This window comes from Phyllostomus discolor, chromosome 1 (genome assembly GCF_004126475.2).
Source record: "Phyllostomus discolor isolate MPI-MPIP mPhyDis1 chromosome 1, mPhyDis1.pri.v3, whole genome shotgun sequence".
Taxonomy (NCBI): Eukaryota; Metazoa; Chordata; class Mammalia; order Chiroptera; family Phyllostomidae; genus Phyllostomus; species Phyllostomus discolor.
Window position 1 is genome coordinate 164,018,156 of NC_040903.2, and position 22,001 is coordinate 164,040,156.

At 37.0% G+C, this 22,001-nt stretch overlaps 1 protein-coding gene and 1 non-coding gene across 3 annotated transcripts; both read right to left on the reverse strand.

Moving 5' to 3' along the window:
• Nucleotides 1-779: 779 nt before the first annotated feature.
• ARPP19 (cAMP regulated phosphoprotein 19) lies at nucleotides 780-21,250 on the reverse strand. Of its 2 annotated transcripts, none has more exons than XM_028505818.2 (4): nucleotides 21,198-21,250; nucleotides 20,920-20,974; nucleotides 9,899-10,021; nucleotides 780-4,922 (listed from the first exon to the last, which is right to left on the reverse strand). In XM_028505818.2, the coding sequence occupies exons 2-4, from the start codon at nucleotides 20,962-20,964 to the stop codon at nucleotides 4,752-4,754; spliced, it is 339 nt and encodes a 112-aa protein (XP_028361619.1). In that variant the 5' UTR covers nucleotides 20,965-20,974; nucleotides 21,198-21,250; the 3' UTR covers nucleotides 780-4,751. The 2 variants fall into 2 exon arrangements, with proteins under 2 accessions (XP_028361619.1, XP_028361620.1); XM_028505819.1 differs by lacking the exon at nucleotides 21,198-21,250 and adding an exon at nucleotides 21,113-21,195.
• Nucleotides 6,989-7,127, reverse strand: LOC114493668. The gene has a single exon (XR_003684280.1). It is a non-coding gene; the product is annotated as a small nucleolar RNA SNORA36 family (small nucleolar RNA).
• Nucleotides 21,251-22,001: the final 751 nt, after the last annotated feature.

Genomic DNA, 22,001 nt, shown 5'->3' on the forward strand with positions numbered 1-22,001 from the left:
AGTTTCAAGCAGTTTAACTTTGTAACAATATAAACAAACAAAATTTTCTGGACAATGCCAGCATTTGGACTTTTTAAAAATAAGTAAATTTCTGACTGATGGCAACTAAATGGTGTTATAGCATTTTATCATACAGTAGATTCTATCCATTCACTATACTTTTCTGAGTTGTCCTACATGCAAGTATGTTTTTAATGTTGTCTGTCTTCTGTGCTGTTCCTGTTTGTTATTAAAATATATTAAACTATAAATAAAAAGGTCTTCTTCCCTTCCCCCCACCTCCTGCCATGCCTACAGCAACCAATCTCTTAAAGCCACCTGTAAAACTTCCCCGATCCACCACTCATCCCACTTATCCCCATGTTGAATAACTCATTCCTCTAGATTTCCTGGATCTTTATTTCTACTTAAGGCAAGTAATACTTATTACCTGCATTACATTTTCTGTAGATATAATAAACATACATATTTTCTATATATAACTTTTCAGAATGTAAATTCCTTGTCTCATTCATTTCTGATATTACTGTACTAGTGTGCCTCATACATGACATGAAGGCAACTCATAATCTGCAAACATTGAATGTTACCTTAATCACAAAGCCTTTACAAATGTAGAAGTTAATTGCTGGGATCTCATTAACAAGTTATTTAAATCAAAACAAAATTTGGGAGTACAATTCTTTCTGTATACAGAAGCTGGAGGGACCAACTTCAGAAAATATATTGAAAAACAATATAACATTTAAATGAGACAAAAACTGCAATTAAATCAATACAATTAAGTAGATCAATTTATTTTTCTGTATATTTCACAAGTATAATTTTGGAAGGGCTATTCGACAAATTTTAGCATTAACTGCCAACTCTATAGATGTGTTCAACAAAAAAGGCGTTTACTCTTGGCCCTTTTAATACAGGGGGAGTGTCCTATTGCATCACACGTGAGAGATGTGGTAACAGGAGAGAGCATGTTAAAAGAATATCAAATACTATTTAGTTGGTAAATAACAATACAAACACACATTAATGGTTATCATGACCACCAGTGACTTGCAGAATAAAACTCATAGGCCAACCTACTTAAAAGACCAAAACTTGTAAAACTATTAAAATTGGAGTTTTTATCCTTATTTTAACAATCTTAGAATGAGGTTTCTCTTAATTTACAAGGTGTGGTGGGAAGGACTGGCAGTGTATGCTGAGTTGCAGAGTTGGAACAGTGGCTCAAATTAGTCATTTTCCAGATTAGACTAGTGTTTTAGAAATCTGAATTGTCTATTAGGAACGATAGTGAGGAATGATAATTCATCAGCCTTAAACACCATTTAAGAAAAGCCATCAGGGACTTAGGAGGTCAGGATAGGGATGAAGTAAAATGAGGTGCAGGAGGAAAATGATGAGTGGAAATATGTTTGAATATTGGGGATTATGAGAAGGCCACCAGAAAAACTGCTTCAGTCGCCACTCAGATGTGCTCATCCTATGGCTGCCTGCCCCACACTCACCAAACACCAAGTTTAGAGCAGTTTGAGATTACATTTCAGCTTTGATAAAACTCCACTAATTTGGATTGAAAAAAAATACATTTCTGATTTGGTAAAAAGTATCAATTATATATTCAGAGGTATGGTTTTGTCACATCAAGTAAAGAGCAACTAATTCCAGCTATTGAAGTATAATAACAAGTAGAGACCTGCCTTCCTTGATGAATAGTTAAGACGTATTTTTAGGTCAGCAGCACAAGAGGACTGAATGACTTGTAAATACGGCAAACATGCTCCTTCCAGTTCATCAAAAACAATCCACCAATCATTACCATCCCAAATGCCAGGAGCTATAATTATTTTAGTCAGCTATAGCTTTCAAAAGTGTTTCTCAAAATTGTATCATCAAGTAAGAGTTACTAGACATGAAACAGGTAATTTATTTCAGACGTTAGTCAATACTTTCATGAAGTATTTGGTATCTCTGCTTTACTTCAGCATTAATTTATAATAAACAGGACAGTGATTAAAACAAGCTATTTCTCAAATCACAACTCTGAAACCATAGAAATGAATGATTATGATTAAACTCATCTAGTCAAAATCTTCATTCTAGCAATGGTGAAACAGCTTGCAAATGTCTTCAATAAACTGATCATTGAGGCAGAACCAAAAATAGAAAAGTTTAAAACCTCTTTATCCCGAGCACCAATAATAGAGGCTAAGCAATTATACCTACAAATCCTTAATGACAGGTCTTTCCTAATGGAAATTCCTGAGATTTTAAGCACTGTGACTTTACAGAAGGCAGGTTGGTTTAATGAGGAAACTTACTTTTAATAAAAAGACAATCAACAATATTTCATTTTGGGCACTTACTCAGTATTTCACAGATCCTCAAGTTTTGAGGTAGGTTAAATATCAGCATTGTATTTTACAAACTAAAATTCAGGCAGAGGTTACATCACGTGTCACAAACCACAGGAGTCACAGCAGGAGTCTTATCATGGTCAAGAACAACATGGTCTCTGATATGTCAGATTAATCTTCTCCGATGTGTAGACTTAATGGTGATAGCTTATACATATTCATTAAAAAAGACTAGAAATATTACAGAAATTCTACTTTAGGGGTATTTTGTAATTCTTTTTTTTCCTTTAAAATATGGAATGCTTCATGAATGTGTCATCCTTACACAGGGCCATGCTAATCTATTGTTCAATCTTAGTGCTGCTGAAGTGAGCACTATTTTGTAATTCTTAATTTGATCCTACAATAATTACACATATTGTAGAGTAACCTGTTTTGTCCTATTTCTTAACATTACAAATTAGCACTACTGATTTTGTTGCTTTTCTGCTTTTTGGGATGGGTAGAACAGAAAGATAATCAGTGAGCTTTCCTCAGAGCATCAGGCTGTCTTTAAGTACAGGTGCAATACTCAAGGCACCATCTATGATGATTTGGGGTCATAAGAAAGCAGTATACAAATGGAGCCAAGATCCAGAAAAGATGCCTGGATCCAAGAGAAGGGATATGCAAGTCAAAGATGAAGAGAAAAACAGTATCCTCTCAGATTACTGATCATTATCACGCTGCGGCATTATGACTATGGGAAGAGCTCCTAAAGGGGCAGTAAATTTGTCCCAGTAAAGTCTGTTCAAGTCCTTACTAACTGGATAAAAAAATTAAATTAAATTGATATTTTATTAAGGTGGTATCTATAGAAGCAAAATATCTAGACATTTTAATGTATGTCCCACCTATCATGTAAATTGCTCTAATTGTCATAAACCTAATACATGAAGCTCATCATAATTACTTAAAATTATTTACCAGTTCAGCTCATCCTGACATAAGTCCCTGGACCAGTCCTCTGAAGTATCTGTTTCATTATAAAGTTCTTTTTATTTAAACAACTGTCAAATATTAGACATAATACAGGAATAAGAATGGTTAACTGAAGTTATAGGGAAAACATCATCATAAAACAGCATTCAGCAGAGCAAATTTCAAGAGTAAGGATCCACTATGCTTCCAAACAGACTGACTAGCACAGGCCAACATGATTTGAGTCAAAGAAGCAATTAAAAAAAAGGAGGGAGGGGCCACAGGACGCAGAGTATTGAAGCCTTTTATTCTAGTGTCCCCAAAATTGTGGAAGTAAAAAGTTTCTACATTTAAAAAGTTTATATAAATTACATGAATTGCAATTTTTCATAAAAGTCAAAATGAAATGTTCTGCATAGGACAAAAGATATGCCTAAGCAACATATCATATTTGCACAAGGCCACTGAATGTCATGGATATTGGTAACAAATGAAAAAGCTTAAGTCTATGGCAGACTGAGGAAAGATTTCAGTTTGGTATGCTATAAGCCCATGACTGTAAACTACTCTTACTTTACAAAAGCTCTAATGGCATACAGAGTTTGTGTAGGAACTTTTGTGCTTCTGGTTGGCACATCATCTATTTTTTAATATGTGAAATTAATACAGACATTTGGGAGAGGTTGTGCAAAACTACTGTATTTACAAAAATGGCACAAAAGTGAATTCAACAGTCGATGCACATGCATACTTCATTCATATCTTTAACAACAAAAGGTATTGTAATTATATAACTGAATGAGAACATTAACTTCAATGGCAGCTGTTAAGCACTAGGGTCACATAAGTTACACCAGAATGGGCAAATATTGCCCAAGTAAACTTCTATTGTTAAAGCTGAATCAGGTTTAAGGCCATTCAAGTTCAAGCACAGAAATACAAATCTTTTGGAGCCCCATCTATTGGTGTTTGAAATATGTGACCTTTCTTCCAACTTGTGGTCTTAAACTTCTGTTTTATAAAATCCAAAAGGAAGATACAGAAGAAATCAATACAGTAAAAGTTAATTAAATAAGAGTAACACACAAAGCTATAATTAGGATGAATTAAAGAAAGCCAAAACATTAAAATTGTAAAACTTGCTTGGTAGTTTGTTATGATCAGTCCTACACTAGGAGTTAGGTAATATATACAATTATTTTCAAGTAGATTACTTTATGTTGCTCTAACATGTTCTCTCCATCAGTGCACTGTTAAGCTAATCAAAAACTCTACACATGTATCTTCCCTTACAATAGCAGCACACACTACCACTACCTGCAAAGCTGTCACTCTCAAATGACTTAGTGAATAAAACAAAATAAAAAGCGGGGAAGTAACATATTAAGGAAAAACAATGGGAATTAGAAGATGCATGCAGTTCAGCTCTTTTAATCAGCCAGCCAGCTTGCTAGCAACAAGGGATGGCTTCCGTTGAGGAAGGTCCTGTGGAGTGGGAATGTGATCACCAGTGACCTCTGTCTTATCCGGGGCCGCAGTAGGAAGTTGCTTGTTCTTCATTTTTGCTTTAGCCATGTTGTAATCCCCAGAATCAAAATATTTTTGCTACAAGAAAAAAAAATAGAGTTTAAAAGATTTTATATGCAATTACACTGGTTTAAGATGTAGATGTGACTCTATATTGTCAGTATAAACTAAGTTATTCTTACAAATTTAAACAAAAACAAATATTAGATGAAATAGCTATGCCTGTGTGTTGACTTTTAGCACAGGTCAGCAACTGAGAAGTCAGGCAACAACACTTGATCTTCAAGTCTTGAATCCTCCAGATTGCCATCAGCTTCCTCATGAAACTATCCAGGAATGAATGATCCTGGGCTAAAAGAGTGAAAGGCAAACCTTTCATTTATTAACAGAAAAAGGAGGCTGATATTCTTGCTTAAATGATTTTGAAAATAAAATAAATTCACCAACTTGAGTTTAGGATGTGCCACCCACTTTCAATCAACCTTATAGTTATTAGAACTATTATTTAAAGTTGTACTGTCATCTAGGATAAGCATTTCTGTAAGGATTTAAATCATTTACTTGGACCAGAGTAGTTAGCTAAATAAAAATTAAGGTTAGCCCTGGCTGTTGTGGCTCAGTGCACTGAGCAAACAGCCTGTGGACCACAAGGTCACTGGTTCCATTCCCAGTCAGGGCACATGCCTGGACTGCAGGCCAGGTCCCCCACTGGGGGTGTGTGAGAGGCAACAGAGTGATGTTCTTCTACCTCTCTTTCTTCCTCATTTCCCTCCTCTCTAAAGATAAATAAATAAAATCTTTTAAAAAATTAAGGATAAAATATAAATGCTAGGGTAATGGCAAAATATAAGCTCACTAAAAATTATCACTTAAAATACACATCCCTATCCTACACCTCCATTTTTCACTTAAGACACCGAGTATGTACAACTATTGCTCTTTGAAGCTGAAAGGATGAATCAGGTTAACAACAATCACTAAAGCAGAAACAAGAATGAAAGCTAAAGATCAACTGTAATATAGTAATTTATACTAAGTTATCTGTTCCACAGTGAAAACAGATAAATTTTTGCTTGGGTTCTGACTTCTACCTATCATGTTTAGCCTACTTCTGTGGAGTGCCTGCTATACATGAAGCATTGTGCTGAGTCCTGGGGAGAGATGGACAACAGACAAATAAATCAACTATTATACTGTTTTAAGTATACAAGGTGGTATCAGTGCTCAGACTAGGGTAAACTAACCTCAGTCTAGGATAGGCAAGAGGGAATAATCCAGGAATGAGATGAGGGCTGGACAAAGAGTGAGGGGAAAAAAAACAAATATTCTCTCTGAGACTTCAAGAATACCTCACGTGGTAAATGAAGTAGCTGTGAACTTAGAGCTTTGCAGTACAAGATTGTTGAGTGGTTTGGGAAAAGGTGTCTTTGGCAGCCTTCCTCCAGGAGACTATTCTTTGATTAAGTCAGATCTGGTGTAAGGTCAAAGGGTCTAAAGTTAGAAATAATTTTTTTCATGTGTCACTATACAAGTAACACATTGAGCAGTAACAAGGAAACATGGACCAGGCCTTTCTAAGGCTTACTGCAGCTTCATTTTCTGCAAGTTTTAAAATGAGTACAGTGAAAAAAAATCTCAAAATTTCTATGTACTACAGAGAGCTACTACTTAAATTTAGTAGCATCCAGGGAACAGCAACCTGCCAAATTTTTTACTGAGTCAAAAGCAGAAAACGAAATACTTCATACACAGTGCAAATTTTAGGCAGACTGTCCTCAATGTAATAAAGTTAGTTTCTAATGATAATTATTTTATAGTAAGCAGAAGTTCATTGTGTAACTGTAGATTAGGCTACTCTCCTTGGGGAAAAGGAATTAAATTTATTTTGTGTGGCTACAGACAAAACTAAAATCAATGCTTAACAATTATAGCTCTCTAAGCAGATGAACCAGATCCATATTTCTCATATTGGGACAGGTGCAGTGTGAGAAAGCAGCATTAGTCATCATCTTTAACAATTTTTAAATTCTGTATATTTTTTTCAGTTAAAAAATGTTTAATTATTAGCATGAATTTTACCATTACCTTTATGCCATGCAATGCCATTTTGTTTAAGTTTATTTCATTTATTTATTTATTTTCATTTTTGTAGGCTGGGAGGTAAATGAATAGAGCAATGCTTTCTATCCATCCAATCATCTCTCCAAAGCCTGTGTTTCAATATCCCAAAGTTTAATTAACAGAACAGGAAAGCTGCCCTGAACTGAACTCAACACTTTGGAATAAATTCTGTGTTATTTAACTGAAAATTTTTGAAAAAAATTACAAAACATATCTGGATCACCTGGATGACAATCTTATGAAAGTCTCCTCCCACCCAAATTTAGGGGCCACACTTACGTCAGGATTTATATAACTGTGCTAAGTGATCACCTAAGCAATAATGTTGAATTTGTAAGATCATGTTTCTGAAAACTGGATTTGTCGGTTTTCTTGGGACTTCACCAACTCCACAAATAGGGGAAAAAATGGACTAGAAGACTGCTTCTTGATATTCCACCCAGCTCTGACAGTCTACATAGTCATTATGTACACAATATTGCCAATAAGGCCAAAAATAGGTGTCAGTCCCTGACATCTCATAATAACATTAACAAATACAATGAAACAGAAACGGACCTCAGATAAATAACATCCAACCAATTCTTTGAAATTAAGAAGAAACTACTTAAAGATACAATGCAATTTACCAGCTTGCTATTACAACAGAGAGAAACTAAGACCCAGGACTGTGTGATTCACACTGCTTTAAAAACATCAACTCTTTTAACACAGAAGGATTTTGTTTACTTATTTCTTGATTCAGTGGCATTTTCTCATTTGCAACTATTTATAATACCTACAACACTAACTCCGAGATAACCTTTGGTGGATGTATCTCTGTTCTTCAGTAGTGATGCTGCTTTTAATTATATTTAAAGCTACAAAAAATATTTTCAAACTTAAACATTTTCTTTATATTGAATTATACCCTTGAACTAATTCATAAGCAATTACTCAAAGAATATGAACATTTTTATAAATCTTCATTCAAATTCCTTTCCAAAGCAACAGTAATAATTTTAAATGCTACACAAAGCAAAGACCATATTAGCAATATGCAACTTCAACCTCATCAGTGGGTATTATTTTAACTATTTCTCTAATTTAGTTGTATGTACATAAATGGTATGTTTGTTCTTTCTTACATTTCATTGATTTCTACAATGGATAAATATTTTTCTTGGCATGTAATATGTTTCATGTTAAAATCCTTTATGTAGGGGTTCCTTAATGTTCTCCTGGTATATTTGAAAGATCTCTTTATGTATTACAGATATCAACTATTATTTTTATAATAACTTCACTAAAATTACTTCTCATGGAACAAAGGTTTGACATTTGGTATAATTCTTCCTAGTCATCCTGTTATTTCAAAGCTGTGAATGTTATTCTTTCATATAAAATACAAAAAAAATTCCATGGACTATTATTGATAAGTTAGCTTCTTTAAAGCCAGGAAAGTTAAAAAGATGATAAATTCTGTTTGGGCTATAAATAAAACACTGACAGTAGAAAGATGACAGTACTTTGATTAAGCAGAAAAAGAGTACACAATCTCCCTTATGTGTGGACTCTAAAACCATCAAACTCAGAAACACAGAATGCAAAGGTGGTTGCCAGGGGCTAAGGGGTAGGGGAAATGGGGAGATGCTGTTCAAAGGTACAAACTTTCAATTGTTAAGATGAATAAATTACAGGGATCTAATGGACAGCATAGTGACTATACTTAACCAATTATACACTTGAAAGTTGCTAATGAAAGCAAGGCTTTAATGTTCTCACCATAACAACAAAATTATGTGAGGTAATTACATGAGGTAAAGGATGTGTTAACTTCTTATTGTAAGGATTTCACAAGTACATGTATCAAGTCATCTCACAGTATACCTTAAACTTACCCAATGCTGTATGTCAATTATATCTCAGTAAAACTGGAAAAAAATATCCTTTTGAAATTTGGTTTGAGAAAACAATCCATATATAACTATAGCTAGTATACATATATAAACATACATGATTTTATAATCAAGCTGCAGATACCAGTATATTTAAGGTCTTCATTTAGGGAGAAACATGATTTGGCATCCGATTCAATAAATAATTCTCTTCCCTAAACAATATTTCATTTTTCTCTGCTCCCTGTGTGGTAAATAATTTCAATGTGCTTGGACTGAAGATGGAGCCCTTAACTTTTTTAATAAAGAAAAAAAAAGTTAAAAAAAATCTAAGGAATAAACACGTTAACATTCTCAGTTCAGATCTCATTTGAGAAATAATGGTTTCTACCTCACAAAATATGGTAGATTTCAAAAATGTTTTCAGTAATTTGAACTACTAAAATTACACTAAATAAATTGTATCAGAGCAACTGTGAAATGTATTATGTAAAGGAGAGATAGTAAGCTATGTTTGTATAAGTGATCATTTCATCCAAATAAGAAGTATTTTAAGCTCTTGATATTGTGTAGAAATCACCATTACAACAATTAAAAATTAAAAGAAACATGAGCAGAAGAATAAATACCAGCTTCTGGAAAGTGGTTGCTTTTGGAGAGAAGGGGGAAAGGGGATATACAAACACATGTGGTAGATTTTTAACTATATCTACATTTTCTTTCTTACAAAGACAAAACTTAACTAAATATGGCAAAATATTTAAACATGTTAAATCTGGGTGGTGGTACGTGGGTCCCACGATATCATTACCTGCAGCCTTCTACATCTCTGAAATACTTTACAGTTAAAAGTGATAGAGTCTGGGGTTTTGAATTCCCATCTACCTATAAGTATAGAATGAACAGTACCTAAAATGTTAGAAAATATCTTACACACATACATGTATCTCACATATATATCCAGTAAGGCACAGAGCTATATACACAGATACCCATTTCACAATCTCTATTGACTCACTGAATTCATATATTTGAAGATTACACATTAAAACTTACCCCTTTCTGTAATCGTTTCCTTAAGAAATCTGAACCTCCAGGCTTTTGTCCCAGATGAGGATACCTTGCTTTTAATTTTGCTTCTTCGGCTTTCTCTGGATTAGTCACTTTATCTTCCATTTCCTGAAATAATTTTAAATATATTACTTCTCTACTACAATTCAGTTATTTAAAATAATTCACCTTTTAATATCTGGATTCGGACTTTAGTTGTCTGATGCCAAATAATGCAGCATCTGACTAAGAAGTCAAGCAGAGAAGCTTTTAAAACATCTCTATCTTGTTTTTCAAACGATCCATGTGATAGCTCTATTATAGCCGTGTGATGCATGTGTAACACCCCACACACTGGATAAAAATATCACGATAGCTCAGCTCTGAAGTCTTGCTTGCCATTACTTTGCAGTCATGTATAATACATTTATATTTAGTCATCTTCCATGGAATTCTTCAGCCCTTTGCCTATATTTAGGAAATCATCTTAATACGGTTAAAATACAAGAGATCTTTTTGATCACCTATTTATCTAAAATCATGCATGATTGGAAGCTCCTGAGATTCTTTAATGCAACTTAACAGCAGCTTACCAGCACATTTCACCTGCATAACTCATACAGAGGACTTTAATATTTGTAAAAGAGAGAAATAGCATCCTCATCAATCTTCACATCTGTGTGTATTATTGCCCAAATATCCCCTTATAATTAATGACTGTGTTCAGGTTAAAGATTCTATTCTTTAATGTATCAAAAATGTTTTCTGACCAAAAACTGTCAATATCTTAAGACCACTTTTAATACCAGCTCTGATAAACTCCTCTTTCTTCCCAAGAGCCACATTTTATAGAGAAGCAGTGTTCATTGCTTTATGGCAAGTACTGCAGAAGAGAGAATGAATCAAGAAAAACGGCTGCCCTGATAGAGGAGACTGGGCAATGGCAAGGTGCACTTTCTAGCTAATGTACTCATGTCCACATCCCAGCTCAGCAAAATGACATACCTCTGCATATCTCAAATTCTCCAAAGTTATTTAAGAGTAGTTGAAAAGCAGGAATGTTGAATCCATAAATGCTGAGCCTACTGTTCTTGTATAGTAAGTCAATCATTTATCAATCTAGGAACTAAAGACACAAATTTTGCATATATTTTCCTCAAAATTATAATTCAGATATGTTTTATAATCAGCTTTATTCACCTTACATATTGTCAATATCTCCTTCATCTTGAATAGCTTCATGTGTTGTTACATCTTCTCGTTTTTTAGTTGTAGAGGATTTTGAGAGTACAGCTGCTGCTGTCAAATATACTTATTCTATGAGGCTCCTTTTAAATGTATGCTTCCTTCTGCTTCAAGTGTTCTACTTTCCTCCTTTCATGCTGCAGTTTCATACATCTACTTTGACTTTTAGTTTCTGTACAGAGGTCACACCACTCACTCACTTGATGCACACAAAATTCAACATATGTGCTCAGCGCAAGACAGACTCTAAATAGCATCAGTGATTTTGCCAATCATTCCATTCAAGATGGGTATGCCCCAGAGTTTAAGCATGAGGCGTGTGATGCAAACCCACCATTCCCATGGGCTCAACCCCTGGGTGTCTTTCAGAGTGTAAGCATATCAACATACTGTTTATCATCTTAGTGTTGAAAAACTAAGATTCTACAACACAAGCCTACAACCTCAGCTGGCAATCATTTGAATAATCAGTCCATCCATATGTTCAAACAGTAGACAACAAAGTAAATAACCTACTGAGAATTGACATGGCAGTTTCCAATATGACCATGACTTCTTTGGGATTTTTCAAGGGGGATTTCAGTTATATTGACTACACTGTAGTGACTGCAGAAGCTGGAGAAATCATATAAATTTAAGGTTACCCGTTTCCTGTAGGAGGTGAGCTAGGTCACTGCAGTTTCTTCTCTGTGGCTCAGCCTTCACTCAGGCATCTATTATAGCCCCAGGGTATTCGTAGTGCTACAATACAGAAGTGGAATTGCGAGGAAGGACCTACTCTTGAAATCCACTGTAAAGTTGTTTTTTAAAGTGGTTGACATTAAATGTGGACGTGGGTTGGAAAGGACTCCAACCTGATTACAGCCTTTCAGTCCCACAACTTTCAAATTAAAGGGTGTTAACTGAGTCACACACCTCCACTAAAACCATCCAGCTTTCTTGGGCCTAGGAAATAAAGGTTCTCTCCACTTCCTCCTTTGTTTGATTTGAATGATCAGTCCTCTGTACCTGAGAGATTTCTTAAAATTTTTGGTATAGGGGTAGTAACATGCCCTAGTTTGCAGTGTTTCTTCACGTTTCTTCCATTTTATATAACGGGACAAAACTAGACACCATATGCCATCTTATCTGGTATTCCCTTACTTTCTTAATAAGAAATATACTTATATATATTTATATATAATAGTAAGCATGTTCATGTTCAATTCAATTAAAATAACACATTGTAGAAAAATGTTTTGGACAAAACAGTAACTACAGCTGAAAATATCATTTAACTTTAGAAAGGATTTATTGTATAATTTGTCCTGGGAAAACAAACCAATTCTTGAACTTTCTTGCCAAATACATAGCATAATCACAAGTCCCTGCTAGCTGCAAATTCATAGCTAGATTCATATTTCAGCTGCATTTAACACCAAAGGGGAAATATGACCAAAATTACATTTTTAAAGCATAATAAATACTATCAAGATGTCCACAATACTTTTCATGGATCGTACAATAAACATTCTTAACCTTCTGCAGGTGTAGACAGTTCTAGAACCTTACTGGTAAGTAAGTTCGAATGCTTGGTTGAACATTCACCAACACTCTGACACAGTTACATACTTCCTTGTGAAGTGAAGTATAAATAACATGTCAGGTGGCAGGCTGTGTCCACTGGGATTCAGCCCAGTTCTCCTCCTTTAAAGACTTCTCTAAATCACTACAGTTAGAAGCCTGAAACTACATTTTCTAGGACTGAATGCCTTTTAAGGTTCTGCCAATGGTACCTACACCAAGTTAAAAAGCATGAAAGAAAGAATCCATTCTGTTCCTGGTGATGCCACCAACAAAGCAGCTGTACTCCTACTCCTATAGGGCGTCATGGAGCAGATAATCTGGGGCTACTGTAGCAGCTACATGAGAGCTGGTATGGAGGACACTGGACTCAGAGTAGTGCTCACTCTTGTAGGGTCAACAGCTTCCCCTTGCCACCAGAAACATTATCTTTCCCCTTGGCTTTTCTATCCCTTCCAACTAATAGTGGGAGTAAAATGAAAGTAGAAAAAATCAACTTAAAAAAAAAAAGAGGGAGAAGGGCAAGAACAAAGAGAAAAATAATTAAGAGCAGCCCTGGCTGGTGTGGGTCAGTGGACTGAGCACCAGACTATGAAGCAAAAGGTCACTGGTTTGATTACCAGTTAGGGCACATGCCTGGGTTTTGGGCCAGGTTCCCAGTAGGGGGTGCATGAGAAGCAACCACACGTTGATGTTTGTCTCCCTCTTTCTTCCTCCCTTCTTTTCTAAAAATAAATAAAAATCTTTAAAAAAAATAAGAGCAAAACCAAACAAAATATAAGATGGGAAAAACAAAACGCACTATGTTAATAATCACAATAAACACAAGTGGGCTGATAAGCCATCCACTTAAATCTAGCAGCTGGATTGAAAATAAAACCTAGCCACTTGTGGAGTACAAAAAAGCCACAATCTATATATATATACATAAGGCCACAGCTGAAAGTAAACATATGGGAAAACAAAAACAACATACCTGGTGAATGCTAATCCAAATAGAACTAGTACACCTATATTAAGACCAGATAACAACGACTTTGAAAGAAAAAGCATTTTTAGGAGACAAAAAACCTAAATAGTCATGGCTCTAAAAGCAGCCTCAAAATACATTAAGGAAAATCTGACAGAATTATGGGGAGCAACTGACAAATCTATCAGCATAGACTTCAACACAACTTTCTCAATTATTTACAGGTAAAAAAGAAAAGCTGTCAAGATACCTAATTTTAATCCTCTACTCAACCAGGAAATGCATTTTTTCTTCTCAAACACGAATGGAAAAACTGACTAAACAGCAGGCCATAAAGCAAGTCTTAAACCATTTTCACCTACATCACCATCCATACTGCAATTCATCAGGTTAAAAGTCAGTAATAAAAAAAATTTGATTATACCCCTGACACGTGGAAATTAGAACCTAATACTACACAATTAATGGTTTAAAAAGGAATCATGGAAATAAAAAAATACATGTGGTCTATCTGGAAAAAGTCCAACCACTGTTAATACAACGAGAACAGTTTGGGTGACATCGATGTAACCTGGCAGCCAAGGAGAGTGGACTGGAATGCACATGCGTGAACAATGATGACTTCACTGTACCAGTCAGTGGGGCTGCCAGACACTGTTGAGTAAGCATGTGTGCTATGGGACTGCCACATTCAAAATGACTGAGCAAAGCAACGAATCTGCATCCAATTTGGTGTTAAGCTTGAACCTTCCTACATGGAAACTATTCAGATGATTCAGAAGGCCACAACTATGGGCAACTGGAGACTGGCAGTATCATCATAACAATGTGCCTGCTCATGCATCATGTCTCATGCAGAGTTTATTGGCACGTCAATCACTCAGGTGACTCAGCCCCAATATAGCCCACATTTGGCACCCTGCGACTTTTGGCTTTTCCCAAAACTAAAGTCACCTTTGAAAGGGAAGATATTTCAGGCTGTTCATGAGATTCACGAAAATATGATGGGGCAGCTGATGGTGACTGGGAGAACTGTATGAGTTCCCAAGGTGCCTACTTTGAAGGGGACTGAGGTGTCATTATCCTATATACAATGTTTCTTGTATCTTGTACCTTCTTCAATAATGTCTCTATTTTTCATATTACATAACTGGATACCTTCCGGACAGACATTGTACTTGAAACTCACTGATAACAACAATTCAACAGATGACAAATTTGTGGAATACAAGTGTCCCTTAATGGGCTTATATTAGAGGGACCCCCCCCCCCCCAAAACTCAGTAAGCTATGCATCTAATTTAAGAAATTAAACAAAGAGCCCTGGCTGGTGTAGCTCAGTGGACTGAGTACTGGCCTGTGCATCAGAGTCACTGGGTCATTCCCAGGCAGGGCACGTGCCTGGGTTGCAGGCCAAGTCCCTGGTTGGGGGCATGCAAGAGGCAACTGGTCAATGTAGCTCTCACACATGGATGTTTTTCTCCCTCTCTTTCCATCTCTCTAAAAATAAATAAAATCTTTAAAAAAATTATACAAAGAACAAAACCAAGAGAGGATAGAAGAAAATAAATAGCAGAGATTAATGAGACAGAAAACAAAGATACAATAAAGGGGCTCAACAAAGGGGGGAAATGACAAGCTTAATTAGGAAGTATTTTTTAAAAATCAAACCTGGGTTTGAAATTTTATTCTCTAAGAAACCTTTGTGTTATATAGCAATTTTACTACTTTTTAGAAATAGGTGCTGGAAAGTAAGGGGATTTTTTTTTTAGTTAATAATACCTGGGGTGCGGGAAGAGGGAGGAGTAGAACCATTATGATTCTCGAGCTTCTGACTACAGGCAGACTGAGAAAGCACAAAGGATATCGTAACATATGCTTATGATGTAGAAGAGATAGCTGAAAAGATTTATTTATTTATTTATTTATTGGTTTTATTTATTTCTAGAGAGAGGGGAAGGGAAGGAGAGGGAGAAAAACATCAATGTGTGGTTGCCTCTAGCATGTCCCCCCACACTGGGGACCTAGCCCACAACCCAGGCATGTGCCCTGACCAGGAATGGAACCAGTGAGCCCCTGGTTCTCAGGCTGGCACTCACTCCACTGAACCATACCAGCCAGGGCTGAAAACTGTATTTTATGTCACAGTTATCCTCTTGACAAGTACCTATGTTCCCAAATAATCTTCATTGTATACTCTATACCTAGCAAAAGGCCTAACATTTAATACTGTTAGAAACTTGCATTTTTGTGAACTAGCCTACTCAAATAGATTAGCTATCCTTTCTGTAAATAGATTGTGTATAAGGTCTAAATACATATGTATAAAAAGGACATTACCTAATTGGGGATTATTTTGTAGTCTGTCACAAAGTGGCATTAAGTATCAATGACTGATAACTACTTTTCACCCTTCAGAATTACACTGCAACATCGATGATAAGAATCTAATCACTCTAAGCAAATTTTCCTTTATCTGCCAAGCAATATGTTAATCGATACACTGATTTATGAGTAAGTAGAAAAGATTTATGAAAGTCAACAAATCATTTGGGATATTGCCAGAGAGGTAACAATACTGTCAACCTCTATGGAAACATACTGTAGTCATCTTAAGTCATTGCTGCTTGCCCAGTACCTGGAATTAATGGATGTTCAACAAATACAATAGTGTATACCAACTATTTCAATAAAGCTAAGGAACTTTCTATCTAAACACCAGATAGTTTCACCATCAGCTTGTCTTTGAAATACTTCATGTTATCATAGACACAAGTTCAGGAATAGAAGGTGGCATTAAAGTCTTGAACCAACAACAGAGGCAAGCCTATATGCTGTATGGGAAACTGTTAAATTATCAAGGAGAAACACTTTTAAACTTTTCTGAGGTTTACCTCTAGACTGCTAAGAATCAACAGTTGCACACAAACTACACTAGCACATTAGACTCTGAATTGAAAACACTCATAAGCCTTTTAGTTACCAAAAGTATTATTGAAACAGCCCAAGAAAATGCCAGTATTAACTGCACTTTCTTAAAATTTTTTAGATTTTATTTATTTATTCTCAGGGAGAGGGCAAGGGACGGAGAGACAGAGAGAAACATCGATGTGTGAGAAAAACATCCACCCGTTCCCTCTCACACACACGGTACTGGCCCACAACCCAGGCATGTGCCCCAATCAAGAACCGAACTGGAGGCCATCACTCAATCCACTAAACCACACCAACTAGGGCATAACTGAACTTTTTAAAAAACTGGGCATATAGGAAAGCAATTTATATCCACTCTTTACTGATGACATATGGAAGTAATTAAATACCAGTTCTCTTTTTCCACAAGTCAAAAATGGACCAAGCATATATTTTAAACTGACAGAAATAATTCAGTTGAAAGCTCTACTTGAGTTAGCCTCCTCCAAGACATCTTAACTGAATTTGATGAATCTTGTAATAAAGCCTCTAGAAAATGTGCCATTGAGATCTTAAAAAAAAAAAAATACCCCTGGCCAGGTAGCTCAGTTGGTTAGAGCATTACCTTGATACACCAAGGTTGCAGGTTCAATCCTGGTAGGGCACACACAAGAATCAATTAATGAACGCATAAATAAGTGGAACAACCAATTAGTTTTCTCTCTTTCCAAAATAAATAAAAATTAAAAAAATTTAAAGCCAGCCCTAGCTGGTGTGCCTCAGTTGACTGAGGGCCAGCCAGCATGGAAACCAAAGGGTCACTGGTTTGATTCCCAATCTAGGGTACATGCCTGGGGTGAGAGCCACGTCCCTGGTAGGGGGCAGGTGACAGGTAACCACACACTGTTTCTCTCACCCTCTTTCTCCCTCCCTTCCCCTCTCTAAAAAATAAATACAATCTTTTAAAAAAACTTTAAAGCCACATAAATGGAAAACCATCATACATACAGATGCTTTCATTTTGTAAATATTTATTTTTAATTATAATTTGCACACATTATATTAGTTTCAGGTATACAACATGCTGATTCGACTTTTATAGACCTTACAAAGTGATCACAACAAGTTTAGGAACCATTTGTCACTGAACCAAGTTATTATGATATTACTCTAGTCCCTCTGCTGTACATTACACCCCTGTGACTTATTTTATAACCAGAACTTTGTACTTATTCCTCTTCCCCTTTTCATTAAGGCTTAAGCGGGTCTAACCTACGATTTTTATATTACCATAGTCTATCCCTCTCTCTTTCAGCTGTAGTGGTAGCATTGCCATTTTTATTAGAACAGTACTTTGGCAAGAGTTTCAACTGAAAAGTTCCACAGAAATTCATGCAACATTTTCTGAACAATGCCAGATACTAGGCTAGGTGACACGGGAGAAAAGACAAATAAAAGAGCGTCCCTGAGCTCAAGATATTCACAATGAAGATACAATTATGATTTTAAGTCTCCACAAGCTGCTTCTCTCCTCCAATGACCAAAGAGCTTGCTTAACTTAGCGGTATTCGTTACAGATCCATGAGGCTTCTGTCAAAACTTTGTTTTTTAAAAAATTTTATTTTTAGAGAGAGGGGAAGGGAGAAAGAGGGAGGGAGAAATAATCGGTAAGAGAAACATGTATCAACTGCCTCTTACACGTGCCTGTGCCCCAACCAGGACTGAACCAGCAACCCAGTCTGTGTCCTGACCAAGAATGGAACCCATGCCTTTTCATTGTGCGGGATGACGCCCAACCAAACTAAGCCACACTAGCCAGGGCATCTGCTAAAACTTTGTAAATGTTTTTGTTTCCACTTCAGTGATAATCTAAAAGATTATCTACAAATATATCCTAGGGCATCTGAATTGCCATCTCATATATAAGTAGAACTATATGAATTTCTTGTCTGAGCTTTCATTTATGGTCAGAGACTCAGTAGTATTTACTCCTATTGCCCAGGATGAGAAAAGAATAGAGTTGAATTACAACTTAAAGGCATATCTATGACTCTGTAGTTAAATAGTCAACCACACAGCTCACTTGTAATGAGGAGAACTAGGTCATCATATGGTCTAGGGGAGTGTTAACTTGCCATACTCAAAAAGCTCCTGCATTTTAACAGTTGCTTCTGTATTCTCAATATATTGGAAATTTCCACCAAAATACCATGTAACTCTGAAATAATAGTTTAGACTGTTTTTTTAACTTAATTTGCTTTAGTTTTAGAATGGTATAAAAGATAACAAGTTTATACTTATTTTTATGCTTGAACATATTTCATTAGTATCACAATCAAAATAGTGTTTTATACAGTTTGGGTTTGGTTTTTTTTTTGTCTTAAAAAGGGTACACATACTCCTCAGGCAGAGAAATAGCAATCTAGCACTTATTCCTTGCAGGGCTGACCTCCTGCCTTAATTTTTCAGAGGCTAACGTACCATAAAACCATAAAGATACTTTAGATGAACACTTTGGCTTTAACTGAAAGGTCAGTTGGGTACACAGACATAATCCAATGTTTTAGGTCATCTAACTATTCTTCCAAATAGAAGAAACAGGTGATTTGGCCCATAGGAACACAAAAGTGACTCTGCACATTTTCCTCATGTTTAGGAATGGTATCCATGTTACTGACACTCAGCATCTACAGCCAATGCTTAATTCAAGACAGGACATTACACTACTAACACTACTCAGTTTTAATACCAGCAGCCTTAAAACCAAAGGACCTGAAATAAAATTTTAATGTAGACACTCATAAAGAGAAAACACTCACGATATCCTTAATATTGTTGAGCCATAATATAGGCTTTCCAAGTAAAAATATCTACACTGTAGAAATCAACACTTTACACTCTGGCAACATACTAACAAATCTGAAAAGAAAATTACATAGTGCACTATTGTACATCAGAAGTCAACAATGAGATTGATGTAGGGCAAGACAGCTTAGACATGGGTTTAGTTTTTAGTTTTGGGGCAACAATGAATACCATGATAAACATTTTACTGCAAAGAAAAGATATTTAGTATTACTGTAAAGATTTCAATCTTTATATATTTTTGTCTACAGTCTTTTTTTTAACCAAGTATGAAAAATATTCATCATAGTTTTCATTGGAATATTTCCAAATAGTAATTTGTTCTATTATTTTTTTATGCTATAGCTGTTTTCTTGTTTTGTTCCAGTTATTTTACAAGTAATATTACAACCAAAACATCCAACTCAGGAAAAGTTAACATAAGAACATCTGGAATAGGGTTAGGTGCAACATTAACCAGAAATCCTTACAAAGTCCAAGCATTAGAACAAATCCTATCTATGATAATGCAGACTTATTTTTAAAAGAAAGTGTTGGTAACTCTCCCTAAACAATTTAGGAACAATTTATCACGGGTGTTTGTGGGCCAGCCAGAAGCACCCAAGAGGATAGAGCAGCAGAAATAATTTTGGTGGAAGGGGCAAACACTATCCTAGAGAAAACGTCAAGTCTGTATATTTGTAATTAGAGTTATACACATTCATGGCATATTTTCCTACAACACAAAGACATTACAAGTGAGTTTACAAAATATTCCTGTTTCCACGAAAATCCTGATCAACTAAGTTTGTAAAAAAATTTAATTCCAATCTTCCGATTTTTAATCGATTACCATATGCAAACATCACTGGTTCACATTTTTGAACACATACTGCACTCAATATTGTGTATTACCCACGTCAGTTAAGCCTCACAACCACCACATGCAGCAAGTACTTTTATTCATTTTACAAACTAGGAGACTGAAGCCTAAAGAGTTTAATAACTGACCAAGAATACACGATCAACAGGGACTGGAACTGAAATTCCAACCATAACACGCCCAAACACGATAATGCCTTGGAAATTAATAGCATGCAGACAATACAATAGGAAAGTTAGTTCTTCAAGGACAAAATACAACTTCCTAATCCAAGTGAAGCCATGGGAAGATTTAGGTTCCACGCACAAGGGCTGAGTCCTGGGCCCTTATGTTTTCCAGGGAAAAAGTGACACATGTTCAAACTCCCAGCACACTGGCGCTAATTACCAGAGTTATTGCGGACAGTCGATTTGAGAGTGCTTGGCCTTCACAGCAGAGGCGCAGGGGCCCTGCCCACTCGCTGCACCAGGCGCGGTGCGGCTGGGTTCCCAGCGCGCCCGAGTCCCGGCGCGCCCCTCCGCCCGCGGCGACAGCAGGCCGCCCGCCAAGCCGGACCAGGACCCCGCAAGCGCGGCGCGGGGCCTCCCAGGCCGCTCTCCCACATACTCACCTTCTGTTCCTCCGCGGAGGCTGCCTCGGGGACTTCCGCGGACATACTGCTCCCTCTGCGGACAAGACGCCGGGAAAAGATGCAATTACCAGGTGACCCAGGCAGCCCGGCCTCCGCACCGCCTCAGGCCCTCCCGCCCCACCTCCCCCAACCTAGCGCCAGGGCCGCTTCTGCCCGCGGAAATGGCTGCCACCTTATGACAACACAGAGTGCCGCGACGCTCGACCAAACCGCCCGCCGCCGGCCCGCCGCCCATTCCGCGCCGCACCCTAGCCTACCTTCCACCGCCCGTCCGGCTCTGCTACGCAGAAGCACTTCCTTTCTTCCTTCAAAGGTCGCGGCTGGGCCTCACTTCACATCCGTCTGCCGAATGCTTTCTGGGAGTTGTAGTTTGTAGTAGGTGGAGCCGCTTCTCCACGCCTCTGACTCTCCCAGTCCCACGCTCCTCCTCCTCGCCCTGGGCTGTGCAGCCACGCAGAGTTGGTCCTGGGCTCCCCAGATATCTGTGCTGCTTCCCCACACAAGTCGCTCCCCTCGGCTTCGTCTAACCGACCCTGTTCGTCTTTCACATCCCCTGCCCTACGTCACTGCTTAAGGAAAGCTCATTCCCGAGCCCCTACACCAGGTCAGATCCACCTCCTAAATGCTATCACATCTCTGTATAGTTCAACACATATTGTATCATTAGGCAGTAATTACCACTTTATTAGTGTCTGCTTTTCTGCTCAAATAAGCCACATCAGGGCAGGAACCTTGTCTATATTTGCTTATATTTCACCAGAACCCCAGCATTTCTTAGGTATTCAGTAAGTATCTGACTAAGGAATTCAACTTTCCTTCATTTGTTTTCTCCCACAACTTCACTGAAACTGCTGGCGCCAAACTCCTCCCACGACTTTAACTGTCAAATCCTTGGGTTTTACGTTTAATCCTCACTACTCGGTGTCTGAATAGCCACTGGCAATACCTGGTGGTTCCAGTGAAGTGGTTCCCAGAAGCCTGGAAATAAGATTGCCTTCTAAGAGCTAAACTAGTGGGAAGCAACAGATAATGACTGAAGTTCTGTGGGAATTTGGAAACCA

What these genes read in the sequence shown, in the direction of transcription:
- ARPP19 (XM_028505818.2), bottom strand. Translation starts at nt 20,964, where the DNA reads ATGTCCGCGGAAGTCCCCGAGGCAGCCTCCGCGGAGGAACAGAAG. An exon ending in CCTCCGCGGAGGAACAGAAG is followed by an intron (nt 10,022 to 20,919) that starts GTGAGTATGTGG and finishes AAATTATTTCAG; the next exon opens with GAAATGGAAGATAAAGTGAC. An exon ending in GGAAACGATTACAGAAAGGG is followed by an intron (nt 4,923 to 9,898) that starts GTAAGTTTTAAT and finishes TTTTTCTTGTAG; the next exon opens with CAAAAATATTTTGATTCTGG.